The sequence below is a fragment of the Drosophila tropicalis genome, unplaced genomic scaffold, assembly GCF_018151085.1.
Source record: "Drosophila tropicalis isolate 14030-0801.00 unplaced genomic scaffold, ASM1815108v1 contig_859, whole genome shotgun sequence".
NCBI lineage: Eukaryota > Metazoa > Arthropoda > Insecta > Diptera > Drosophilidae > Drosophila > Drosophila tropicalis.
The window spans coordinates 6,759,911-6,787,736 of NW_027173353.1; the positions used below are offsets into that span (position 1 = coordinate 6,759,911).

The 27,826-nt window shown below is 36.4% G+C and overlaps 5 protein-coding genes across 12 annotated transcripts; 4 read left to right on the forward strand and 1 right to left on the reverse strand.

The window, feature by feature from the left end:
* The first annotated feature begins 7,329 nt into the window (after positions 1 to 7,329).
* omd (integrator complex subunit 5 omd) lies at positions 7,330 to 11,310 on the forward strand. Its single transcript, XM_068296233.1, has 9 exons — positions 7,330 to 7,597; positions 7,666 to 8,441; positions 8,503 to 8,847; positions 8,915 to 9,179; positions 9,248 to 9,693; positions 9,749 to 10,113; positions 10,175 to 10,454; positions 10,521 to 10,663; positions 10,906 to 11,310. The coding sequence occupies exons 1-9, from the start codon at positions 7,488 to 7,490 to the stop codon at positions 11,185 to 11,187; spliced, it is 3,012 nt and encodes a 1,003-aa protein (XP_068152334.1). The 5' UTR covers positions 7,330 to 7,487; the 3' UTR covers positions 11,188 to 11,310.
* Lkb1 (Lkb1 kinase) lies at positions 11,299 to 14,333 on the reverse strand. 6 transcript variants are annotated; one of them, XM_068296234.1, is made up of 6 exons: positions 12,841 to 14,333; positions 12,580 to 12,774; positions 12,353 to 12,516; positions 11,972 to 12,271; positions 11,700 to 11,782; positions 11,299 to 11,628 (listed from the first exon to the last, which is right to left on the reverse strand). In XM_068296234.1, exons 1-6 carry the CDS (start codon positions 13,857 to 13,859, stop codon positions 11,605 to 11,607), a joined length of 1,785 nt encoding a protein of 594 aa, XP_068152335.1. In that variant the 5' UTR covers positions 13,860 to 14,333; the 3' UTR covers positions 11,299 to 11,604. The 6 variants fall into 6 exon arrangements, 4 of the variants coding, with proteins under 4 accessions (XP_068152335.1, XP_068152336.1, XP_068152337.1 ...); XR_011033247.1 differs by having other exon boundaries at positions 11,531 to 11,628; positions 11,700 to 11,793; positions 12,841 to 14,332; XR_011033248.1 differs by having other exon boundaries at positions 11,531 to 11,628; positions 11,918 to 12,271; positions 12,841 to 14,331.
* A 186-nt stretch (positions 14,334 to 14,519) lies between these two features.
* Positions 14,520 to 15,646, forward strand: LOC137581862 (26S proteasome non-ATPase regulatory subunit 9). The gene is made up of 3 exons (XM_068296238.1): positions 14,520 to 14,868; positions 14,944 to 15,267; positions 15,331 to 15,646. Exons 1-3 carry the CDS (start codon positions 14,767 to 14,769, stop codon positions 15,562 to 15,564), a joined length of 660 nt encoding a protein of 219 aa, XP_068152339.1. The 5' UTR covers positions 14,520 to 14,766; the 3' UTR covers positions 15,565 to 15,646.
* A 299-nt stretch (positions 15,647 to 15,945) lies between these two features.
* Positions 15,946 to 17,197, forward strand: LOC137582436 (probable pseudouridine-5'-phosphatase). Of its 2 annotated transcripts, none has more exons than XM_068296971.1 (4): positions 15,946 to 16,035; positions 16,207 to 16,331; positions 16,398 to 16,616; positions 16,673 to 17,197. In XM_068296971.1, exons 2-4 carry the CDS (start codon positions 16,247 to 16,249, stop codon positions 17,083 to 17,085), a joined length of 717 nt encoding a protein of 238 aa, XP_068153072.1. In that variant the 5' UTR covers positions 15,946 to 16,035; positions 16,207 to 16,246; the 3' UTR covers positions 17,086 to 17,197. The 2 variants fall into 2 exon arrangements, with proteins under 2 accessions (XP_068153072.1, XP_068153073.1); XM_068296972.1 differs by lacking the exon at positions 15,946 to 16,035 and adding an exon at positions 16,048 to 16,078.
* Positions 17,198 to 18,397: 1,200 nt separating this feature from the next.
* On the forward strand, positions 18,398 to 27,577 carry Task6 (TWIK-related acid-sensitive K[+] channel 6). Of its 2 annotated transcripts, XM_068297723.1 has the most exons (10): positions 18,398 to 18,709; positions 19,680 to 20,799; positions 22,102 to 22,257; positions 22,346 to 22,472; positions 22,730 to 22,920; positions 22,979 to 23,166; positions 24,071 to 24,103; positions 24,374 to 24,534; positions 25,389 to 25,421; positions 25,485 to 27,577. In XM_068297723.1, exons 2-10 carry the CDS (start codon positions 20,673 to 20,675, stop codon positions 25,735 to 25,737), a joined length of 1,269 nt encoding a protein of 422 aa, XP_068153824.1. In that variant the 5' UTR covers positions 18,398 to 18,709; positions 19,680 to 20,672; the 3' UTR covers positions 25,738 to 27,577. The 2 variants fall into 2 exon arrangements, with proteins under 2 accessions (XP_068153824.1, XP_068153825.1); XM_068297724.1 differs by lacking the exon at positions 24,071 to 24,103.
* The last annotated feature ends 249 nt before the right edge of the window (positions 27,578 to 27,826 follow it).

A 27,826-nucleotide genomic window follows, 5' to 3' on the forward strand; every position in this document is an offset into this window, starting at 1 on the left:
ATGTATCATTTATTTGATTTGTCTATTATTTTGATTGATTTCAAACCTTTTGTTTGCCGACCTGAGGTTAATATATAAAATTGTCTACAATCAACACAATTTCCCAATTTTGATGTAGAAAATTACATAGGTCAAACCTTTTTTATTGAGAATTCTCATGGGAATTCTCATTATACTGAATATTGGATACCAGATTAGATAAAAGCAATCAGAGGAAAAAGAATAATATCAACAGTATCTTGTGTCTAGAAGCAACTTTTATTTTATATAGAACTTACAATTAGAGTTTCCAATTTATACAGTCTTTGAAATAGAATCTTAAAAATAAAATCACAACAAAATGCAGAAGATTTTCTGCTGTGGTTTATTAACTTAAGTGTGCTGATGGTAGAAACGAAAGTATCCTTCTTAATAGTAATCCTTAAACGTGAAAATTGTGAACAGTAAAAAAAAAATTTACATGTGTATGTATATAGCTTAACCATGCCTTAACCATGCCTCCAATATTTTCAAAAATTATCTAATTTCAACTATACTTTCATAAGCAATAACAATAAATAAGACACTCAAAATAAATTAGAGTTGTAAAATGAATTCAAAGTCAAAAGTTTTGAAAGAAAACATGAATTTTGAAGTCCTTAGATGTTTAATATATAGTAAAATGGGACTATCTTTACTTTATCCAAGCCGAACAATAAAAAGCTGAAAGAACAATTGCGTTTTTGTGTAATAAAGTTATCTAGAAATTCAATACCAATAAGTTAACCAATTTGTTATTATAATTTTAACTTTTGTTTTTCCATCTCATCAAATAAAAAATGGAAAAACTTTGAAATATATAAAATAATCAGTTTGTAAATAAATCTTACGTACAATTTGATGAAAAAGAATATAAAAATTAAAAGTCTAACGACTTTAGTTGCATTATTTCTCCGCCAGATGTGCCTGACTTAGGAAAGATTTGACCAGATGTATGTATTTGGGAACCAAAATAAGAAACGATTAATAAAAAAACGACACTTCAAGAACAAAAAATCTTTAGCATTTGTTTTGCTTATCTCGAAATGAAGAATGCTTCTCTCTTTCTATAACCAAAAAAAGAAAGTTAAATCCAAATCCATTGGACATTTCTAAGCTTATTTTACAAATTTTCAACTTATATGTATTTCTACCATAATTTAGATAATTAGTTGGACACTAACTAGAGGGTAAGATGGAAGTCGATTTCATGGGATTAGTATGATTATTTTAATTTCGATGTTTTTAGTTTTGTTTAAATATGTATTTCGAAAAAAAGAGGAGAAGATGAAGAAGAAGACGATTTTAAAGATGGTACTAAAACCAGTTTGACTTTTGGGTTTTTAAATATTTATGATTAAGAGCGGAGATGCTGACTTGGCTTAGCAGCCAACTCGGTGATCATTTCTTTTGTTTGTTTTCGGATACCAATAAACGACGGAAACGCGCCGTGAACTTGTGAAAAAAATCAAACACATACAATACATACAAAAGACAATGCTGCCGCACTTAACCGACAGCGAAATGGTGTCGGAGATGAAGACGACAAACAGACGAAGACGAAGAGGAGACGAAGATTTAGTCTGACAATGAGAGGCGTCAAATAGTAGTCAAAACTTTCTGCATTAGCCATATTCTCAATGGCCAGTGGTCTCATTGCCTTCGTTGCAGCTTCCTCAATCATAAACTATGGCCAAGCCCAGCAACATTGCGTATACTTAATATGCATATGTTCACATTTCGAATTGATTGCAATTCGACGCAGTATAAATTGATTTTTTGCTTTTTTTTGCATATTTGCTTAAGAAGGTGTTTGGGTAAGGTGATTTAACGAATGACCACCTCGCCCCCCGCCCACCATCATCTCATTTGGCTAACTTCTGTGCGCCCATTCAATGTTTTGATTTTACAGTTTCTGTTTGGTTACCCCCAATTAGTGATTATGAATAGTGATGTCAAACTTAGTTAGTTACACCCATTTACGTTTCAAAAATCTCTTACGGTTTTCATTGAATGACATATGTATCTGTGGCCAGCAACTACTTTATTTCAAATGTACTTGTTAAAAATCTCACCATTCGAGGTGTAAAAATATTATTTTAGTTCAAAGTTCGTTCTACTTACTATGACCAGCGAAAAATATGACTTAAAATCCATTTATAAATGTACAGTGTATGTGTAAGTGAGGGTGTAAGTGTGTGTAAAGTTATTCAAATATGATTTAATAATTTTCTCATGAATATTCCCAAGTTTTGTTTTGCAATTAGCTAAAGCCCTTATTCTGAACCCAACCAAAACTATCGGCAAAAATCAAAATCAACCACACGCGCTAACTAAATATGGGTAAATCGAAACCAAAAAATAGAAAACACCAATCAATACCATATTCAAATTTGCCAAACATTATGCAATTCAAATTGTTTAACTAATTTCTATTAACATATCAGAACCTTTGACGCATTCGTTAGGTTGAACTTTTCCCCATTACTAGAAATAATGAGGTAAACATTGCTAGTTTTGAGTTCTATTTGCCAAACTGAGGTATTCAATTGGTTTGTTATTAACTAATACAATTGTTGCGGTTTTTATTCTGTAATGTAATTCGAAATCCCCTTGGAATTTAACTTGACAAACATTTTTTGGTCAATATTTATTTTATTTCGCTAAAAATCAGGGAAAATGTCTCAAGACGGATCAAAAATAAAGGCAGGAGGAGGGGCGGCGTTGTTTTGCCCATTTAACCCCTATAAAAGCTATTCGGTCGGCCAATATCCGTTCCAAAACTGTCCTGAAGAGCTGCTTTTGATGCTCAAACTATCAGTAAAAAGGTGTGGATCTTCTGGATACCGAGCCATAAGGACATCGATGACAAGGCCAGGCCAGTTGTAGGATGCTTACTTACCGGACATTGCCTTACAGCAACTCATACGAACAAGCTAAACCTAAAACTAGACTCCATCAATGTAAGTTGACGGACACCAGGAGGTGTAGGAATGCGAATGTCCAGTCTTGGCAGCAATTGAAAGCCCAACTACCAAACGGACAATATACCTTGTCCTTGTCCTTGTCATTCGCCAGACACACGCATATCTTGACAGATATAAGCCCCGCTAATTATTTTACATATTCAAACACTGCGGACCACATTAGGGTCTAAGTGGGACACCAACTGGAATCCTCAGACTGCACCTAACCTAAGCTAACCAAATTGATTATATTCATTTCAGAGATCAATCGTTTAGTTTCTTCAATAAAAGACTACAAACTTTAGTTTTAATGCGGTCTATAAGACAAACAGGAATACAATTGTCTAGTAAGAGACAATTTCAAGATGCTTTGTTTTTTTTATTTCTCAAATAAAAGCACTAATGAAGGGTAATAACTTCACAGAACTTGTTGATGGGCGTGAAAAATGGCATAGAAGAGTCTTAAAATATAAGTTTAATGGCTTTCTTGTTTATAAACACAGCTGACAATAATAATTATTTATAAAATGTATGAATGTGCCATTAACTTAATATGCTATATACTCACCTAGACTTCATCAAAAATGTTTTTAATGGTATTTGAAAGAGCCGAATGACAAAATCGTGATAACTTTCAGAGTTTAAATTTATTGAGCGACAATTTTTACAAACATTGTTTTCAAAATATGTAATTTTTAACCCGTTTCTTCCACAGAGACTTCAATATCCCGTCAGTTGATTGTTAGATCTGGAGGTATGGCATTTGCTCCAGGCGGCTCTTTGACTTGTCCTTTAGGCTGTAGACGAATTGTAAGTACAAAATTTATAGATTAAAATAAAATTTCTTAGTCTTTGAAATAAACACGATAAAAGGAAGCAATGAACGATGAAAAAAAAACTGATGACTGTCAAAGGGTGGGCTAATTCTCAAGTCTTTTTTTTTAAATTTTGTTGTTTACTGCAAATTTTGATCAAAAAAGTCTCTGATGCAAGGACCTAGCCAGATATGAGCAGGAGAGGGCAGCCGTTCCAATAAAAATAAAAATTTTAAAAGGTTTTTAAAGAATTCAATCCGTTTAAGATGCAATTTCTTTGAATCTTTGTAATCCATTTAATTGAAAAATATATTCTTTTTTAAAAAGTTTCAGTTAAACCTTGGCTTCCCCTTTCTTTGATTTGAATCCTGTCTACTCTCTGGCTCTAAGGAACCTTTTCCTTCTCATGCTGTTGGTTTAAAAAAACAAAATAAAGAGAAAGACATTACATATTCTTGGTGCTCTTTTGTAACATGTTATTGCTGAAGTTGAAAGATGACAATTCTTTCATCAGGTTGACTGGTCATTAATCAGTTGGAAATATTGTGAACTTTGAATGTTTTTGGTTTCGTTAGCCTCACTTCTTCCGGTGCAAATGTGTAATCATTGAGATGTATGCAGAGGTACAATGACATTTGGTTTAGGAAAAAAACAAAACGCAATTGTATGGCACAGATGGCACAGCTTTTTTTTTTTGTTTGTGCGTATTTTTTAATTGACCAACCTTCGATTGTGGTGGTCAAGTGATGATGCTATAAATATGTGATGCGATGAGATGATGTGCGTTGCCCCAAAGTCTGATGACTGACAACTAGCCTGGCCTAACCATGTTTGGCCAAGTTTTTGTGGGTGTTTTTCGCTTGCCCGGCCATTGTTATTAGGCCAAGTTTAAGAGATTTGGTGTTTTTGTCGTTAAAAATATTTTTTTCCCCCTAGACGCCTTTGTTTGTTGGCTTATTGTAAACACGTTACTACTTCTTGTGACCTTATTTAACGAATTATAATATTCAAAACAAAAACAAAAAAAAAAAACAAGCCAATTTAGATGTATGTATGTCCAGTTCAAGGTCTTTTATAAAGGGAAATGACCATAAGTAGAGTAAACACGCGCAATACAAAATGAAACAGAAAAAATTCTATCTAAATCTGCTAATGACTATTACAATAAAAGGGAAATTATGGGCTGGCTACCTTGTATTGCCCCTTATTTGTTTAAACTCTTTTAAATTTAGTTTGGGGAAACTTGATATACCAAATAACAAAAGGAACAACGTTTTTCTTACACCTTAAATTTACTATTAATCACCATTGGGTGATTAGATGACAAAGATCCGCATGAAATGAATAAGCTCTTTCTAATAGGGTATAAAATAAACCACAAATCGATTGTGCAATCTTCTTGCAATGATTGATGCGTTGATTTGGCATTTGGCTAAAGTCTCAATAGCCCTCGAAATAAGCAACAAAAACAGCTAAAGTCACAGTCGCAGCTGCAGCAACTTCGTCTAGCGCGCCCACATGTTGCAGTGTTGCAGGCAGCCATTGTTGTTATGATTATTAAATAACGGTTAAGTCAAGCGCCATTTTTGTATTCTGCAAATCATTCTCACATTTACATGACATGCTATCGAAAGTGTTAAAAAAAAAAAAGGAAAAATCGAAAGAATCGAAAAAATAAATTTAAGATATGCATAGGTATTAGCAAATACCAAACCAAGAATAATAAAAACAGATTCAAGTTTTTAAACCCGTTATGGACCTTGCAAGTATCTGCACATACATATGTATGTATGTACATATATTGAAAACAATAAAGCATTAAAATTAACACGCTAACTGGACTTTCCGAGCCGAACCAAAAACGTGCTGCCCGCCCATCTTAAAAAATTCATTTGTCAATAGCCATCAATGATTGTCATGTGAAGACAACGATGAAGATGATTATGATGATGACGCCTTAGTTTGATCATCATGTTGATGATGATAATGAGTTTGGTCAGTTTAGTACTCACATAAAACACAGCACGAGTAGTATTTGTATTAGAAATTGCGCAAGTTTATTTGAATTTGAAGATGGCCAAGCATTTGTGAAAATATATCAAGGTCAGCGGGTTGACATAAAATTCAATGAAATGACTAAACAAATCAGCTAACTGATATTAAATGATTTCATTAGCCAATTAGCAACCCCTTTAAACAATTGCAGCATTTGTTTTGAGGAAATTACCATGAGAAGCTGATAACGCATTCGTATTTAATATTTAACTCATTTGTTTCTTTAAGTTTTTAGTTAAATTTTCAAATATTCAAATGCAAATGTGCATAACAAATGCATTTAAAATAACAATAGCGGCTCATTCGCATTATTTATGCATGAATTTGATTGATATTGAATTTCCTATTTTTGAATTTCCGTTGTTTTAAATGAGCCAACAGCAGCACAATGAGTTCACGGTGCTCGATATACCGGAACAATTCTCGATAACTAATCGCATGCAATCGATAAACTGATGTTTGTTTAAAGTGAGTCTATTCGCAAAACAGCTGACTTATAAATGCAAAACAAACGAATGAATTTTTGTAATCTTTTCGGATCCCTGAGCGCTGATAGACAATAAGCACTGCAGGAAGATGGAAATGTACTCGTGCCCAAGTAAAGATTGTACTTATCAATCACCTAGACTTTTTAATGTCCAGCGCCATCTGCAGTCCAAACACTCAAGAAAATTCAAGGGAGAATTTGCATGCAATTGTTGCAACTACAGAGCCGATGCAGCTTACAAACTAAACAGGCATGTAAATTTAAAGCATGTTGCAAAGTTGATTGTGGAAGATGCTTTGGAATATGAGCAAGAAAATGTACAAGCAGTTGTGGAGGAGCACACGACGAATATAGTTTATGTGGAGCGTCAGTGGAGAGAAGACTTGGAGCGGTGTAATTTGAATCAGGATCGCTTGGAAGATGAAATAGAACTCGTAGCCCCAATTAACAATCAACTGGTGCCATCTAAACGGGTGACCTCGTTCAAAAGACAAAGACCATATTGCCGCAAAGTCTTTAAGGATGATGAGGAGGCTAGTCCTACTTCGCCGAAAGATAATCGAATCACATTAACCGAACCAAAATGGAAAAGGAGAAAAAGTATTCCTTAAATTGGGATGGAACTTACAATAAAAACAATAATATATAATAATCAAAAACAAAATACAATCTATCCTTTTTAAGTAAACATTAAAACAGATATTTTATTTTAATATAACGGTTAACGGATTTAACAAACCCTCTTGGGCGATATTGTTGTTACCCCCTTTGATCCGCCGCTGCATTTTGTGCAGTGCTTTCGTATTTTAATCGAAAAATTTGAGTAAGCTATCGATAACTGTTGCTTAGCTGCACTGAAAAATATTTTTCGGTGTCAACAATTTTTTATTTGTTTCGTATTTAACGTTTTTATTATATTATGCAACATAAATAAAAGTCATTGGATAGAAGTGGTGACCCCGAGTAAACTCCTTGGTGTATGGAAATCGCTTTAGTGTGAATGAGTCTTGAATTTACAACGTCAAAACATTTACTCCCCCATTTGAACAGTGTATGACTGAGTATTGAGAGAGACTCTTTCACGTTTTCACGATTGAGTTCAATAAAATTGCATTTTTTTAAAAAAGAGGGAAAAAACGTACACAAATGTTGCGACAAAATCTTTTGGAGCAGCTAAAGCACTTCATAGACACGGTTGGCAATGGTCTCAATAATCCCTTCCATGTCCTAACAAATCCCTCTCTGATTAAACTCTCGTAAGTAATGCTTTTCATTTGTATGAGAAAAACATCTCACATCTCATCCCCCCAAAACATTGGTACAGATTGAGTTTCCTGGAGGAGTTGCCAGCCACGCGGGATATAGTATTCGAATATTTTAGCCTTCTTGCTGAGATCAGTGTCCAGTTGTATGTCCTGCCCGAGATGATGGATACCAAAACTGGACTGCCGGTATCGCAGGTCAAGCAAGGCGGGAACAGACAGCAACAGATGCGTGCCCAGGAATATGAAAGTTTCAATTTGGTACAAACGGCACTTCAAAATCTGGTATGGAAGGGTCCACCAGCCTGGTCGCCCTTCATAGCCAACTGGAGCCTGAATCTGGTGGCCAGATTATCCGATAAGTATACGCAGCGTCGCATGACCATTACAGCGTCGTGTAACTATTGGTTGGAGTGTAATGCCATGCATGGCCTCCTCACACTGATTACCGGATGCTTCCGGAAACTGACCAATGCTGAGGAGGAGACTTGTGTCGAGATAATGCTGAATGCCTTTCATCAATTCCCCATGACATTTGACTGGATAGTGGCACGCTTAGGCGGCTGCTTTCCCTACAAGATCATCGTACAAATCCTGCAATGTGGCATCAAACGTTTTGTAGACGATTATCGATGTCATTTGGACACAGAGGCGGGGATTTTGGATTACATGACATCGTGTCATGAGCAGCAATTACGTGCCGCTTTTCGTGAAATGCTCAAGGATGGTTTTGCTCCAAAGAAGTCGCTTGATGTGGCTGTGGTGCCATTTCTATTGATCACCACCAACTACTCTGATGCCATTTTACAGAGTTTAGTCAATGTCCTGGTGGATCTATGTAAGTACAAACTCCTTATTATATTTTTAACAAGAGCTTAATTTGGTTTTTCCTTTTGAAGACACGGATGACATGTGCGAAATGATTCTACTTAAGGCTCCATTGTGGTTAAGCAATAAAATGTTTGCCGATATGCAACCGACTCTTAATAATGCAGTGCTCCGTTTGAATCATCATGGTGCCAAACTGTTGCTCACGGCAGCCAGAATGTCTGAAAGATATATGTGGTGTCAGGACTTTTTGGACACATCCATGCAGGATCTAGAGCAATGGGTGCTTAATCAACGGAATTTCCCTTTGCTTGCTGATCTAGCCTACGAGGAGACCAAATACATGCTCTGGAAGAGTTGCCTTAGTACAAATCTTATCGAGCAACAGACTGCAGTTCGTTTGCTGCTTGTCGTCTGTAAGTAACCCCAAAGAACAACCGAATAATCCCTGAATTGATGCTATTTTCTAATTATCTTTGTTAGCTTCCCAGCATCCTCATATATACTATCAGACTATATCGGAGCTGCTACGCAAGTCATATGCCCATAATCCAAATGGAATTGGCGCCCTAATACGATTGATGGCTGGTCAAAGTGGAATAATTAACTTTCCCGGTTTTACACCCGGCTTTAAAATGGTCTTAGAGGACATTACGCTACAGGTTCAGGTTAACAATCGTCTGCCTGCCCCGCCAGGCACACCCTCTGAAGCCTTTAATACCTTCTCCAATTTAAATCTTTTGGCCAAGTGAGACGGATTATCTTTTATAATTCCAGCTTAATGCAATCAAAATTAATCCGTTAAAATTTTTCCAGAGTTCATAAGAAGAATGTTCTGTCTCATATCAAAACACCATTGCTGACACGAGCCCTGAATGAATGTCTACCAAAGATCATACAGATCTTTGAATGCACTATTAATAAATTAGTGCTGCGAATGAACAGAGATGCTGCCGAACGGAGTGCCGAAAAATTTAGACAGAAACAGTCGGACAACACTAATAATAATCTGGACACAATGCCTGATATGTACAATAAGAGCAAGAACTCGTCAAATAAACGTGCCAAAATGGAATCCAGCAAAGATTCACGTCCAGATGATGATGATGAGGACTTAGCCCGCATGCGTTTGGCTCATCTAATCGTTGATCTATTAAATAATATGGAAGCTGGAGGACGCACAAATGTATTACGCACTCCAATGGTTCTAAAGCTGGCCGTGCTTAGCGTAAAATATTTCTTTGTGGGCCTAACAGAGCAAAGTAAGTTCTGACAAATCATTTCCATAAGAGAGTCTATAATCTTTTGTTTATTTAGCTGTCATCCGACGTACTGCGGCTGCTAATAGATCGAATCAACTGCTTCAGCGTCAGTGCTCGGCTCGGAAAATTGCTCGCACTGTTTGCCTGCGTGAGATAATCGAAGGAGCACTTTTTTACCATGGCCACCTATTGGGTCAGCTGCAGGAATACGAACTGGATGAATTGAAAATACCCGAGCATGAACTATTAATAATACAGAATCTCCATACCAGTTCTGGAACAAATTCGAATCGCTCGGTACTCCATTCGGGCGTAATTGGACGTGGTCTGCGACCAATGTTATCCAATACGAATCGAAACTGCGATGCGGAAAAACAAGCGCTATATCTCAAGGCATTGAATGCCTGCTGTGAGGATTTGGTAAGAGTTTTGCTCTTAACAGCATATTAAAGTTTTACGAGTTTCGGTTTCTATTTCACAGGAGAAACCCAACAATGTGGAGGGTTATTCCCTGGTCTCACTTCTATTGGTTGAGCTGGTCTCCACTGATGTTATGTACAACGGACTGCCGTTTCCAGATGAGGAATTCACCAAAGTGACAATGGAACGAGATATGCAAATTCGTCGTGCCTTTATCACATCTCCCGTACTTTGGGCTGTATTGGGCATGATTGCGGCCCATAGACCAGCTCTGTGCTATTCCTCCGTATTGCTGCGAGCGCTGTGCGCCACTTGTCTGCATCACTGGCGTGGCAAGAATGGTAAATCCCGTGTAGAAACTCATTATCTTCCTACTAATTCCTAAAATTATCCTCGTTTTGTTTCAGTTAATAAATATCAACCCGCATCTCATAATGACGAGTTAATGTTATGCACCAGGAAATTGCTGCAACTGCTGGCCTTAAGTCAATTGATTCCACCACCACTTAACCATCTTCACTTGATCATTCATCACTTTGAATCAGCTGAGGCAAGTCGTATTACAAATTTATAGCAATTTCACTTCCAAGTATAAAAGTTACCAAAGAAACGAATTGACTTGTTGATTCTATAATTACTCTTGATCGGTGAGAAGATCTAAAGTGTAACGATAGATTTCTGGCAACAATCTATTTGTTTTTCTAATTAGTTTCGCAATGTGAACGAAACTTAACACAAATTTGTTTAAGCACTCAGATTTTAATTTCTATTACAACTTCTTTTTTTTTTTAGATTGCCCTGCTGTTACGTGAATGCATATGGAACTATTTAAAGGATCATGTACCCTCACCCGCACTTTTTCACATGGACAACAATGGTTTGCACTGGCGAAATACAAATTTGGTGAAAATTCCACCGCAATATGTGGACACATTAAGAAATTTAATGCAAAAGAAACTCTCCAAATTGGGGTCACATTATCATCAGATGTTCATTATGGACGAACTGCATGGCACAGGGCCTGAAGCAACTGGACCACCAACAACCAGATTACAAATTGTGGAACTAGAATAGATGCAGTCCAATGTAGTTTAGTTAGCCTAAGCAGATTGTGTTTGCGTGTGTTTGTGCGTATGTGTGTGTGCGTGAATTTAATATGTATGCAGTTAATAAATATATATATAATTTGAGTTGTAATTTATTATCAATGGGTTTTATTTTCTTTTTTTTTTACTATTTTTTTTCTTTTTATACTTCGTTTCTTTTGTTTTTTTCATTTTTTTTGTTTGTAAATTAAAAAAAATCTCAACTTTTGCATTGCAAATACTGTCCAGCAGTTTGACTCGTCTAGCTCGACGACTGGGAATTGCATCATTTGTTTGTTTGTGTGTTTAGAATATAACGAAGCCAACAACAATTTGCTTTTTGAACATGTTTTTATCTCTCTTGAACGACTTAATTAACTCCACCTTCTTCTCCTCCCTCGATGACTCAATCGGCTCCTGGATTCTCTCTCTATATATATATAATACACAGTATTGTCACTTGGGTATATAAACTACATATCATTATCATCATTTCATTACATTTCGTTTCGGTTTTTGTATCGGTAACTCGTGCCCCTCGCTTAGCTGGGCTAACTTAAAGTCTCTCTGCTTTTCTCTACTCTCTTTATAAATACTTGGCGATAAGGTATAATAGGGATAAGGGGGATAGGGTAATACGGGATACGGGACGAGAAACAACAAACAACAAAAAAAAAAAGATAAACAATTAAACAAAAAACCCAAAAAATTTGGCTCACAATTTGTTAACAAAGTAATTAGTTTTTCATTACGTCTTAGTAACTACGACGTACGGCAATGGCTCAGCTTGCGCACAGAGATACAGGATGTTAGTTTTTTGGCCCGTCGCTTAAAGCCCGATCCTTTCTTTTTTGCAGTTGTCATCGTCGTTGTCGTGGGCAGCTGTTGCTGCTCCTCGGATCCCGCCCGTCCATTATGATAAAGAGCCATTGCCAGACCTTCTTCAGCAGCAGCAGCGGCGGCAGCGGCACTAGTTGTAGGCGGCTCATACAAATGGCAGGCGGCCATGGCAGCTGCGGATTGTTTGGCGCGTATATCAGCAGCAGCAGCAGCAGCTTGTCGGGCTAGTTCCTCTGCAAAGCGGATGTCAGTCGGATCAGTTGAATGTTGAATGAGATTAGGGGGTCAGGAAAGTAACAAGAGATTAATCTTACGATTCACATCGTGCTCAGTGAAATAGACATCTTCCTGGTCATGCTCGCTGCCATAATGATAGGCTTCCAGATAGGGCACTACAGTGGAACGTCGATATTTATCGCCCTTCAAAGGAGGAATGGGTATCGGTGGGCCGGTAACCGCCGGTGCGGACACAAACCATCTATAAAACGAACAATTACATTTAGAAATCTTTTGAATCTCAATTGCTTTTTGCCATACTAACGTGTTTTGGCGTATTTGCTGGAGGGAAAGACGTGCACTGGGATCAGCTTGCAACATGCCATATATAAGAATGGCCAACTCAGCATCCATTTCACATAGCCAGTCGGGAGCCACCCACTGGCCGCGACCAATATTCTCCAGCAGTCGATAAATATTGTCACCTTCAAAAGGATATAAACCGGTGGCTAGATTGAATCTGCAAAGATTATACAAAAGAAATTAAATTAAATCTTAAGATTTGGTTTCGAAGTAACAATCTTACAGGGTAACGCCACTGCTCCATATGTCGACCTTGAAGCCGGCGAAAGTTTCATGCCCGTTGGCTATTTCGGGCGGCTGAAATGCAGGTGTACCCTGACCCGTAGTGCAGGTGTCATCTGGCGAGAATAGATCCAATTGCTCTGCTACACCGAAGTCGGATATTTTCAGTGTTTGGTCAAGGGTTAACAGCAGGTTGCCCGGCTTGATGTCCTTGTGAATGACACGGCAGCCATGCAAGTACTCCAAGCCATCGATTAGCTGCTGAAAATAGCCATGTGCTTGGAACAATGGCATCTTCTTATCTGGCTGATCGTCAATCATCTCCTGCAAGCCTCCCACGCAATACTCCATGACCAAGTACATCTTTTGCTTCTCTTCATTGTAGAGGACATCAACCAAACCCACGACATTTGTGTGCTTCAACTGCTTAAGCAAATGTATCTCTCGGGTGACATTCTGCTCACCGTTGGGAATGCGACGCAATTTTCGTTTTGTTAGTATCTTGACTGCAAGACGGCTTAGATTTTCCGAGTTCATGGCTTCTTTTACCTTGCCATAGGAGCCCTCGCCCAGGACATCGCCCATCACGTATTTGCCGACCATTTTGATGTTCTTCTTCTTCTGCTGATAGATAATATCCTGGCTATCGACGCGATTGAAAAACATATTACCAATATCGAGAGTCACCCGATCAAGTGTGTCTATCTCATCGTCATCCAACCAGGTAACCTGAGCATGTGCTTGCTCCTCCTCCTCGTCATTATCGCCACCATTTAGTTCACCCGCACTGGGATCTGTGGTCATCTCTAGAAATGCATCGTCCAACTGGGATGGTGTGTCATAGTGGAAATTCTTATTCGCCAGCAAAACAGTTATCTCATCATTATCTGCTGTTGAATCCATTTTCAGGGATTTGTTAGATCCTAACTGCTGACCTCCACCTCCGCCTCCTCCTGCCCTGCCCTGATAATGTGTAGTCTTCACTTGTGTCTCCATTATGTATGTGTTAGTAACAGTCATTTGGAAGCAAGAGCCCTTTCGCTGCTCTCCACCACGTCGTCCTCCCCCCGCTTCGCTTCACACGCTCACTCACCAAATAATCGCGTTCACAATGTGTGTGAGAGTGTATTTTATATATTAAATCGTCTTCTCGTGGGCCTAGAACTAGAATTGCATTGCATAAAGCCCACTGCTCTTCGATCACATTTTAATTCGTTGACAGGGCGACGAATCTCCGAAACTCCCAATCTCACTGTTCTCAAGTACTTTTGTATTTTGGCCAATTTTAGTTAATATTTTAATCTCTATCGGGCTGTTGCAAAGATTAGTTTTGAGTATTTTTTGTTTACGCTGTTAGAAATTTGTTCCTTTTCTCTTTCCGAAATTTATATTTTTGTTGGTCAAATCGTCAATATTCTGATAAGGTAACACTATTCTAGAGATGTGTTGCCATAACAATAAAGTCGAGAACGCTGCCCAACACTGAATGTTAATTTCTATTTTATAGAAATTGTTTATTAATTATTTATCATATTGTTGTCAATTTTTTTGATTAAAAAACCAATGATTATGGTTAAAGATTTCTCATAACAAAGAATAAAAAAGTGTTTATTATTTAACGCCGTCGAAGAAAAATATCGATATCAATTGACCAAACTTGCCGCCACTAGTTGCCAAAATGAATGCAAAGCCCGACAACACTACATTTACTGCATATTTATAAAAACAAATATTTCGAAAATATTTGTATTTTATTTAAACTCAAAAAACAAGGCCTTCTTATTAGTTCAAATTTGGCATCGCTTTCAATTTTGAGCACAACTCTACAAGAAGCATATAGAACTCGACGTATTCTTCATATATAAATTCATATACTCTTATATAGAATTGAATTAAATCGGAAAATATATTACAATAGGAGCAAGTCATGGCCACCGAAGTAACTACAAAACAACGCATAGAACGCCTTATAGATGCCAAGAAGCAGCTGGAAGCACAAATAGCTAAAAATGGACAAATATTGGCCGCTGTGAGTTAACTACCCAAAAATACATTTGTATGTACACACACTCTGATCCCATAAGTTTCTGATCTTTTTCAACAGAACGACAATGTGGGAATGAATGGAGCTCTAGTGGATCCTGAAGGCTTTCCACGCAACGACATCGACATCTATCAGGTGCGACAGGCTCGGCAGACAATAATTTGCCTACAAAATGATCACAAAGAACTAATGAATCAAATCCAAAGCCTGCTCAATCAATATCATAGTGAGATTGCCAACACAGATCCAGAGTTGGTGAATCGTGCCTCTGCCTTAGATCTTGACGGTGATCGAACCACTGGTGGATCTGCTCAACAGGAAATTAATACACGTGTCATAGTTGTGGTGAATCTAGTCAGCCCTCATTCACCAGCAGAGGAAGCGGTTAGTAAAGGATCTATTTCCTAAAGCTCATTCAATAAATCCTCTTCTCTCTCTTCTTTTTAGGGAATTCGTGTTGGCGATAAAATTCTTCGTTTCGGCTCCATTAATGGCAACAACTTTAAAGATGATCTCAGTCAAATTGGTGAAATTGTACGAAACATGCAAAACCAGAATGTTTATCTGAAAGTGAAGCGTGGCGAACAAATGTTGGATTTAACTCTAGTTCCAAAAACCTGGACTGGACGTGGTTTACTAGGTTGTAATATAGTCCTGCCTCCAGAACAAATGGAATACTAGTACACCTAATAGAATTAGGTAGAAATAACTTGTTTCTATAAGAATGCATTGTTTGAAGAAAAATAAACAACTTTTCCACAAATTGAGTTTGCAATTATTAATTTTGGATATCGACTCAATTGGGATAAGGCCGATCTCCTTAATGAGATCGTTCTTTATATGATTTATAATGTGAATTAGATGAGTATCAAAAGAGATACGTTCGTAAAAGGTAAAAGGCTAAAACATTTAAATTTTGTGTATATTTATTTTTTTTGGAATACTGTACTGAATTACTGGTTGGATGAGTAGAAAAAATATCCATATAATTTTGTAGTTATGTAGTACAGTGTAATTGTTATAATGTTGAGTTGTGGGCGCTGTAAATCAATTGACAACCCTAACAGCTGCTTCGAGAGAATGACAACATGCGGAAGTAAAAGCTTTCCAGGTCAAGGCTAACGTTCAGTCTGTAGCTGCGCACATCTTTTGGTAAGAAACGTCGGTGATAAGTGCCAGGGAAAAAGACAAAAAAGTAAAGAAGAAAAAAGCAAATAAGAAAAACAAGTGCCGGAAATGGCACAACAGATACGGCATCTAATATTCCAGTGCATTTCGCTAATTACTTACAAATCGAATGTAATGAAGAAATTTCATTTGCAGACACCATCAACAAACTTTTACATAACATTACTCGCTCGTTATGGTAGAGGAGAAGGATGCCGTCCAGGGGGAGCAATTTAAACCTGTGACTCATTGCATCTTTGATCTGGATGGATTGTTGTTGGGTAAGTTTGCAGTTAAAGGTGACCCAGTCCCTGTGTCATTGATTTGCACTCTCTCTATTTGACCAGACACCGAGACTATTTACGAGGAGGTCACTGCAGAAATTGCGGCCAAGTATGGCAAAACGTATACGGTGGACACTAGATTTCGTGTGATGGGCACTACCTATAGACGTTCCGCCGAAATAGTCATCGAGGAATGCGAGCTGCCCATCACAGTGGATGAATATCTGGATCAGTATATGCGAATGTGCGCCGAGCGTGTAGTTACTGTTCCCTTGCTTGAAGGTATTGACTGACGTCAATTGACAATTATAATGTGTAATAATGTATTCAATCCACAGGTGCCGAAAGGCTTTTGCGTCATTTGCATGCAACTAAGGTACCATTCGCTTTGGGCACTAGTTCGGGGGCAGAAATGGTCCAGCTGAAGACAACAAATCATCGGGAGTTGTTTACCCTGTTTGATCATCTCGTCTGTGGTTCCACCGATAAGGATGTCAAGAATGGCAAACCGGCTCCAGATATATTCCTAATTGCCGCCAGTCGTTTTAAGGAGCCACCAGCTCCAGAGAAATGCTTAGTTTTTGAGGATTCACCGAATGGTGTTCAAGCTGGTCTAAATGCTGGCATGCAGACAGTAATGGTACCCGATTCCCGTCTCTCTACAGACAGCTGCTTGCACTCCACTCAAGTAATAAGCTCCCTCAAGAATTTTAAACCAGAACAATTTGGTTTACCGCCATTTACCGATTGAATTTACTATAGGATTATAGTAGCCAACCTAAGAAGCTTACAAATATAGAAAATTGATATTAAATGCATGTATTTAGGCAAAGTTTAAAATAAAAATTGAAAATATTTAGAAATCAAGAGAATTTATTTTATATAGTTAATTGTCAAATGACACAGAGCTGTGTCTAAACTGTGGACCGATTTCAGTGATCTTGGTCTCAAACAATTCTCTGAACTGAGATCTTTCTATAGGAGAGTGGCTCTTTTAAGTATATTTAGTGGTAGTCTTCTTATAATGGTTCAAAGTCGGGCAAAATTCAATTCAATTCAAAAAATTCTCAAAAAACAACCTACAGTCAGATTTGGGTTTTAAGGGTGTCTTATTGAGGGTAATAGAAGTACATACCTAAAGAAATGATAACTTATTGTTAGATTGACCAAATACACTATGTTATACCATAACATGGTTGGATTTTGATAAATTTTGGTATTTCACTCTTCTTGCTGTTGGTAATTTCGAATCTGAAGATTGTTTAATATGTATATTTAGTACAATATAATAGCAATTTACGAAATGGTTCTAAAATGATTCAAATTTGAACCAAAAAGTGTGTCAAAAAAGTTTCGAGGAAGTTTTTGTTGTTTTTTTGTTTAAAAGAATTATTGGAGCCATTTTCTTAAACAGGATATTCTAAATCGGTTAAAAATGTAAAAAGGAAATTCTTTAACCTTCTATAGTATACTTTTGGGTGCATAATTCCAACCCCAGATCCCCTGATTTTACAAGATCCTAATTAGTTTAGAGCTTAGTTTTTAGGGTACTTGAGAAAGCGCTTTCCCATCTATTAATAATTTTAATCATAAGTGGTAAAATGCTTCAAAAAGTCGAACCTCCCCAGACAGTTCGACGTTGGTCCTTGGTTCGACTCAGCCCTTCGAACTGGCTTCGCTTTTGCGAATTTGCTTTAAAAAGCTTCGCCGATATTCAGGATGGCTGAGCGAATTGGGAGAGAAGCAGAACATAAGAGAGAGAGCATCCTGAGCGAATTCAAGAGAGTTATAGCGAAGTGACTGCACTGAGAAAAAATAATCAGTAATAGTACAAAATAAATATATATCTTATATACAAAGGTCCTTAAAAACAACATAATAAAAAGCTTTAACTTATATGACAAATCATAATGAATTAAAGAGGACTACTTTCAAACTTATCTACTATACCTCGAAGGACACGATGCCCGGCTCGGCACTCAGCTTCTGCTTCACGAAGCACTTCCGACAGGATCCCAGCAGCCAACTGTCAGTTGGTGCGCCGTAGCAGTGCCAAAATACAATTGAATGCGCGTACATATTGCGGATGCCACAAAGAAAGAAAAAATAGATGAAAAATAAAACCAAGCAAATTATAATAGTGAAGAAAAAATATATTGTGGCTCCGTTTGCCGCAACACACATACATGTCTTTATGTATGCGTGCGTGTGTGTGCGCGTGTAATTAGAGTGACAAATTAAAGGATGCGGATGTGCGGGCGAGATTCATGAAAATTGCAAATTACGCCAAAGTACCCAGAAGAGTTTTCGATTGTCGCAGAGTCCCTCCGTGTGCCTCTGTGTGCGTGTGTCCCTGTCTGCTTATGTGTGTGTGTGTATGTAGTCCTGCTATTTTTTTGTCTTTTGCTTTTTTTTTTTATATAATGATATATATGTACATACATATGTAATAAGAATTTGTGTGTTAGAGACGACAACGATGTATTTTTGTTCCTTTTTTTTGGTCCACGGAGGAGAGAAAAGGGGGTCGAGGATATGTGGTGCCTCTTGATAGTGTCACTGTCATTGCCAGGCATAGAGGCACGGGATGTGGCAATGTGGAGCAGGGAGGCTGCGCGATATGCGATAGCGCAACAAATAATGTCTGTGTGGGAAAAAAATGGCCGTGCAAATGGCAACTAACAAAAAAGTTAACTAAGGGCGGCAAGCACAACATTAATTTTTTCTCCCCCTTTTTTTGGACACGGACACCGTACTGCTGTATTGGGGCATCCTTCTGGTTCACATAGTCAGTGGGTTGGGGTGGTGGAGAAAGGGGAGAGGGGACAAACCCACCACCAAACTCAAAATTTTGGTTACGTTGCCATGGCTCGAAGTAAGAAGACGAAAAGGACAAAAAAACGTGTGTTACTCTATATGCATGTGTGTGTGTGTGTACGCTTCAACGCGTACACAAAAAGCTACACACACACACACTGAAAGACTAAAATGACAATGCTGACTGAATATTCAGAATTTCCTATTGAAGATTCTTAAAATTGGAGGGAAGAGAGAAGAGAATCTAGGGGTATTTCATTTTATTGAGAATATTAAGCAAAAAAAGTAAGATAAATCAAAGCAAATATGTTTGTTTAATGAGGCAATTACGACGTCCTAAAAGTATGCAGTAGACAGTATTAGAATTGACATTTCGTCTTTTTTTAAAGAATTTTTTCGAATGTCATTCACTTTATGTGCAATTTATAAGGTCCTCGACATAACGCGAATTCTGCTAGACAAATCCTTTACAAATTTTTAGGGATTTTGTTAATTTCGTTAAACTAATTTATGCCATTTTAAACGCAGAACCCAGAATCAGAGCAAATGCAGCGTAACTGAGGCTGAAGGACAACGACTCAACGAGATGCCGCCGACATTGCCGTTGTGTATGCAAAACAACGAAGCAATTGCCGTCAGCAGCAGAAGCCTTGAATGTCCTGCTCCTGCTTCTGGTGATGCTGATGCTGATGCCGCCAGCAACAACTGATGGAGAGAAGAAGAAGAAGAAGAAGCAGCATCAACAGCAACAACAACAACAACGTGAACATCATGATGCAGTTAGAAATGCAGCGTAGAATGCATCAAAGGTGGCGAACATATAAATAACACAAGGACATGCCATTACGGCAATATATACAAACTATATACATATATAGTACACATATAAAGTACGTTAAAGTACAAGAGAGTATAAAGAGTAAACGCACATCTAGGCTAACGACAAAATATTCAATTTGAAAATAGATTTCTCAAATGATATATTTTCAAGCTTAATGCAATCAAAGCGGAACGTAACGAAACGACACGAAAAGTGCTCTAAGTGAATTTACCCAAATATAATTGCCTTGTGCCCAAAAATAACACAAGCGAAGACAGACAAAACTAGCAGCATTCAAAACGAGGACGAAAGGACGAAAAAATCACAAGCTAAGCAAAAGCAAACATTCGTAACGGTCACGGAGACTGAGACTGAGTGGAAAAAAAAACAAAACCGTGGGCACTGCCAAGCTTGAGTGTCAGTCACACAGTCTGAGTGTGCAAGTGCTGACGACGTTCTTACCTGCCTGCCTGCCTACCTATCTACCTACCTACCTAGTTGTCGCTTAACCTGATTAACACAAGTTTTGTCCTTTAAACACTCACTCACACACACATCCTGGCTGGTAGGACGTTCATATGGCTGGCAGCATCTACCGCAAACGAAGACGCCATCAGTCAGCCAGTCAATGTGAACGTTTATGTGAACGTGAATGTGAATGAAAAGAAATAGTATTCAACATAACCTCGCCTAAATGAAGAATGAAGAAACAAAATGTGCGCACGATATCCTTGATCGTGTGTACATTTACATATTTACTTGTGGGCGCCGCTGTCTTTGATGCACTCGAATCGGAAACGGAAAAACGTCGTTGGGAGGCGTTGCAAGGTAAAGTGTCCGGTAGTTAAAAGTGAGCTCAAGCGCCTCAAGCCATTATGGCAAGAAACAAACCCCTTGGGAAGAAATTAATCTCTCTCTAAAAGCAAAACAAATGACATTAAGTATTTAACTTACAATTCTATAAACATTTTACTAAAAAATAAAAGGGTTATCCCCCAAAGCTTCAATCTCAAATCAGTCTTGGACAATGTTTATCCATATACATATCTGGGTAAAAAACAACAAACATAAGGATTAAAGGAAATAATGATTCATTTTAAGCAAGCAAGTCTCTGTTTTTACTACTTTTATAAAAATGTCCTTTAAAATTGTAATAAAACATTCAAATATTTAAACAAAACTCTGCGTTTTCTACTTCCAAAAGAAGTTACGAGAAGATTCCAAAAGTTTCTAAAAAATATATGTTTAATTGTGTAACGTTTTAAAGAATTGAATGAAAAACAGTTTGAACTTCATTTAAACTGTTTTTAAAAAGTTATTCACTTAAGATCATTAGCATTCGATCCATAAATATATAATAAACAAAATTTGCCAGTTTCAGTCTTTACCCTTCTTAGTTTAAATACTTATATTAACTGAGCAACTCGTCGAATTGACTCGCTGATTAATACTTATGAATATTTAATGTGTTTTTTGTTTCCATTTTTTAAAGCTTTAACTTACATAAACAACTGTTTTTCATAACTTAGGAAACTTTAAAAACAAAGAATTTAAACTAGTTTTTCTTACTAAATGTTAACTCTTAGTTAATGAACATTATTTGTGTGAATAAAGAAAGCTGCTAAAGTTAGTCATATTTTTATAGTTACAATACTTAGAAGCTTCTAAAGATTAAGATTTTTGCATTCATCTAAACTTTATCAAAAGTCTTTGAAGTTTGCAATATATTTCGAACATTTGTTTAAATACTAAAAATATAGTTTATTTTAAGTTGATGGCAAACTTTAGATCTAAATAATATTCAGTACCCAGAAATAGTTAAACTTTCCTAAAGGTTTTCTTGAGTCATGAGACATTTTGACAAATTTTGATTAGAGTCTTGAATGTGGCTTGGCCATTTTGTTTTCTGTGATCCCATTTTTGTTTTATTGATATGACTTTTCAGAACAGATATATGTATGCCTTCTGTCTTCATTAGGAAAATATAGTTTAAAACTTAAGTAAAGCCTTTATTAACTTTGACGAGAAAGAACCCAAAATATAGTTTAAGAGACGTTTGATGTGAACAAATTGAAAAACTTTTGTTTATGCCCTCAAATCGTAATTGTTTCTGTGTTATCTGCTTTGCAGCTGTCGAGGACATGATTATACGCAAATACAATATATCACAGGAGGACTTTAAAGTCATGGAGACTGTGGTGCTCAAATCGGAACCGCACAAGGCCGGTCAACAGTGGAAGTTCACTGGTGCATTCTATTATGCAACCACAGTGTTGACGACCATTGGTTAGTTTGTCTGTCGCACAGTTACACACACACACACACGAATCTATCAAACAATTGACATACCTTCTTTCCACTCGAATTTTCACAGGCTATGGACACTCAACACCCAGCACGGTGGGCGGAAAGCTCTTCACAATGTGTTATGCAATTGTGGGCATACCCCTGGGTCTCGTTATGTTCCAGAGCATCGGAGAAAGAGTGAATAGACTGAGCAGGTAAATGCCACAAGCAGGTGAAATGCAAAGGCAGGATCTGGGGACGTAAAATAAGAGAAATTTGCTCCCTAAAGTATGCAAAAGTCTTGCAAAATGTATGCCCCCTCTATGGTCTATAGGCAAAGAGAAGAACTTTTTAATTACTGAACATTGCAAATGTATTTTAAGTGTTTCTACGTTCTGACCATTGCATACCTTAGGGGGTACATTTAGTCTCGCATTAATGTGCTCCTATCTCTCCCTCTCTCTACCCCCAGCTATGTTATCAAAGCGGTGCGGACATCGCTACGCTGCAAACGAACTGTTGCCTCTGAAGTGGATCTCATATGCGTTGTCACGACGCTTAGTTCACTGACGATAGCGGGCGGTGCTGCAGCCTTTTCGAGATTCGAAGGTTGGAGCTACTTTGATTCAGTATATTACTGTTTTATTACTTTAACCACGATAGGTAAGTAGCTTTGGAGTTTTGACAGTGCAAAGAGATTAACCTAAATATTTCTATCCAGGCTTTGGCGATATGGTAGCTTTGCAAAAGGATAATGCACTGAATAGGAAACCCGAATATGTTATGTTCGCACTGATATTTATACTCTTCGGCCTGGCAATTGTGGCCGCCTCACTGAACTTGTTAGTACTTAGGTTTGTTACAATGAATACGGAGGATGAGCGCCGTGATGAGGCCCAGGCCATGCAGGTGAGCCCACCGACCAATCAGCCAGAATTTCAAATTCAGATTCAATTCCAGATCCAGATGTAGATGTGTTGGGTTCCCCTTTACAACGTTTTTTTATTTTTTTGTTTGTTGTTTTGTTTTTTGGCTCATCCCATTTATTACTGTAGACTGTTGCGGACTGTTTTCAATTGCTTTTCCTTTGTTTTACCTACTTACTACTCACACAATGTAATGTACATAAATATTTGTATATTTAAATGGCTAAAAAAACACAAACCTAAGTATTTCGAACTAATTTCATCCAGTTTTGCGACGAGTTTTTCTACCAGTTTTTAAATATGTATAGAACAAGCTTCACTGTACTGTATCTACTGTATACTCTAGTTTCCCTTTTTTGCAAATTCAATAATTCAATAATTCAGATATTTTCTTCTTGCTTTCCATCATTCTCATCTCTCTCTCTCTCTCTTATTACGCTTATAAAGAAATTTTAACTAAATAAATAAAAATGAGTTATTTTTCCTTTGATTTAATTTGCTTGCCACATTAAATTGCACATTTGGCTTCCAAAAATTTTACTCCAGCACTTTATTTACGATATTTCCCGTTGCCTTTTGCTAATATCTATAGATTATACGATTTATAATGATAATAATGACGATGATGATGATGATGATGATAATAATGATGGTTTTTCAAAAATCAAATTAAATTTTCTAATATTTATCCAAAATGCAGGCCAAACGAAAGAGAATTTCAAAAGCAATTTTTAACAAATATCAATTGTTGTTTTTTTTCTTTCTTTCTTAATTTGATTTGTTGTTTTTCTTTTAATGGCATATTTTTCGGTTGCTTTTGACTGTCCAAAAACAAAAAAACGAAACGAATTGATACGATACGAAATATGCTAAACTCGCGCTTATAGTTTATGTCCAAGTCCACTTTATGGACCAATGAGGTGATTGCGGTTTTACACCTGAATTAATAATACATTTCGACTAACTACAACAAAAAACAAACAACATAAAAACTGCTACAATTACTATAACAACAACTAACTTCAACTACTTTTTCTATGCCACACTAAAACACTCTAATCAACCACTAAACACTCTAGTCTCATCCCATTACACTTCACTCTTAACTAAACTGACCTTTCAAATGAATTTCTATTTTGAAGTTTTTCTTAAATATCCATTTAACATCGATATATATATCGCTATTACAGGCACTACAAGTGGCTGTCAAACTGGAGGGCGATGTGATAACATCCAATGGTTCCATATTAAGCGGTTACGAAGGACACGATGGCCAATCACTCAACGGAACGAATACATCATCAATGTGTTCATGTCATTGTATGTGTCTTAATGGAAACCGACATAAAAAGTATGTAATACCTGTCTGCCAAGTCAATCAACACGTTTATCTCTATGTTTTTATCATGATAATCAGCCAATTTGCATTATGCACCTTGTGAAACAAGGACTAGACTCGATGAGGCACTTGTGTTTGAACAAGTGATTGATATTTATTAATAAACTAGCACAGTTATTTAGAGAGAGGGATTAAGGTGTAACACAATCATCAAAGTAAGAAATATTTTTATATTTTTATTTTCTGGTTGATGTTTGACATATTCAGAAATTTTTTGTACTTATTTTCAAGAACTTCTCTTAAAAATTGTATGTTCTACCAAGAAGAATAAACATTTGTTTCCGACACGGTGTATTTCTAGGAAGATAGAATTGAGATAATTATCCCCTAAAGTATGCAATAATGATTGAAAAGAATGAAAGTTCATCCAATTTTTAGACATATTTCTGTAATTTTAATGAAATCTTGATAAAAAATATTCCAAAATGTGTGTGGCAATGTCTAGTTGATAACCCAACCAGACCAGGATCCTTTTTCTATTCGATTTTGATCCTATAAGTAGGGTGAAATGGTACATTAAAGTTGCCCAAATGTATGGAAGCTCCATAAAGAATATATATTCTTGATCAGCATCAACAGCCGAAACGATTTAGCCATGTCCGTCTGTATAAACATCTAGATCTTGGAGATTATAAAAGCTAGAGCTACCAAATTTAAAATGTAGCCTCATGTAATATCTACAGTTATCAAGTTTATTTTAAAATTTGGCCACGCCCACTTTCCCGAATAAGTCTTTGATAAACATTAAAAATTATAACGGATTTATAACCAAATATTCTGATTATCTTTAATTTAACTTTAACCAGGAGTAACAACTATAAGAAAAACAACGATACTGAGTAAGTATCTACATATATCCAATTGCTGGAACAATTTAATCAATTCAATTCCTTTATCAACAGAAATCAGTACAAGTTGCGTCGCTCACCCACACAGATAAGGCATCTGCTGCCCGAGGTGGTGCCCATGCAGCATTTGAACTATAATTACGATTATGATACGCAAAGTCTTCAGACTATGGGTGATCATGGCGGTGGTGGTATGGACAGCAGTTATATGGGTGTCGATATGGTGGATAATACGAGTAACAGTTCGCCGATGAGGTCACATCAATTGCTGAAACGGAATGTCTCACTTTTATCATTTCGCATATAAAAACAAAAAGAGAATGATGTGGTTACAACGAATGAGAGATCCCAGATCCCAATTATTTTGCTCCATGCCCTGCTAAGTAACAACAACAAGAACAACAACAACAAATTGCAAGTGATAAAAAGGCTCTAAATAGTACTTAAATATAAAAATCTAAAAAAAGAAAAACCAAAAAAGAAAACCTAAATCTACTTAAAATGAAAACTGATTGTAGAACACAGACTCTATATAAGGAAAGTTTGAATTCAGAAATGTGACAAGCAAAAAAAAAAGAAAAGAAAAGAAAACCAATTGTAATGCGCGATTCCGTAATTTAGTACATATATAGATACTATATATGTGTGTGTGTGCATTTACAATGTAAATTAGTGCATAATTTAATAAAGAACTTAACGTGTAGTAGGGTATCGATAGAGAATCATATACAGATATCGAATTGATATGTATGTAATTGATATTAGACCGAATTATAAGACACACTATACAATTGAATGTGAACCACTGCCATTTCCGTGCGATAAAAACAAGAAATTGTATCTAAAATGCAAACAAAAGAAAAACCCAAGTCCCCCCACCCCTCTCATACTAAACTGACTCTAAATCGTAACACCCTCACCTCCCCCCACACCAACCACAAAATGAATGAGAACTAGTGCTGCCTCTCCATCCCCCCTCGCAACCGAGAGGGGGCTTTCCACTACTAAGCAAAATCGAACAGGTGTCAAATTAATTGCTGTAAATAATTAATAATTGATTAACAAAAACAAACACACACACACACACATTGAAAACTAATCGATTAACGAAACCAAAATCGCGTTTTATTCCACTCTTGTAATGATTATATAAGATTTAATTATTAAAAAAAAAAAAACAAAAAAGATGATGACAAATTGATATTAGTTTATGGATCCATTGTATGCATATATTATTATATATTATAATAAATATGTATGTAGTTTAGTTAGTTAGTAGCCGCATCTTCAGCCAAATAACAGCTCAAAACTTATGTCTGTAGACTCGAAAATACACACACACAAATACACCCACACAAACACATACATACATACATATATCTCCATTATGTGCCAAATATCAAGTGAACCGATGAACCAATTATGCCAATTGAAATCCGTTGCCAATCGAATTCAAATCCCCCGTGTAAAAAAAAAAAAATACAGACAGAATTTAGTTTTTAGTTATTAGATAAAAGTCAAGACAAATTTTTCAATACATTTACAAGTATGCGAAATTGTCTATTAAGAATTTCAATCATTTTATTATTTAATATCGAGACATTTTCCCATTTTCACACACACACACACACAATCGGATTTTCAGTCAAATGCTTTAAGAATCCTTTTTGCTCTTATGTGCTTTGTATATAATTCAAATAAAAATATATAAAACTTGTATTTAAATTAAAAACGTAATTACTTTAAATTTAAAAAAAAAAAATTAAAATAAATTATATATACACATATATTTATAATTGTTACAACAACAAAAACAAATGACGCCAGTTTCCAAAAAAAAAAAAACAAAAAAATAGTTATGTATGTTATTTACTTGATTTAGCTTACGATTTTAAAAATGTAATTTATTTCAAATTTTTAAAATTTATAAAAAAAAAAAAAACAAATTTGGCCAGCGAAAAAAAATGAGCAACTGGCATTTCATTCACACAGACACACACAGACACACAACACACATAAATCAAAGGAAATTGTAATTTTAATTCCAAGCAAATAAAGCGAAACAGTTTAAAAAGAAAGACTTTGTAATATATTCCAAAATTTAAAAAATGAAAATAAACTAAATTTATATATGATAAAAACTAAAATGGGTATGAAAATGATAGAAAATAAATAATATCCTTGGCAGAGGCAAAAGGTATGTATTTACACTAATCGCACTTACTAATCCCAAAATTTATTTCTATATCTGGCACAGTTTCGATAATTAAATATTGAAATTTGTAAAAAATCGAATTTCTAATTTTCCAAGTTTCCGAAATTCGCATTATTATCATTGTTTATCCTGACGCTGTCAATCCTGAAGTAAAATTCTAGACCATTTCTAGGATTAGTTT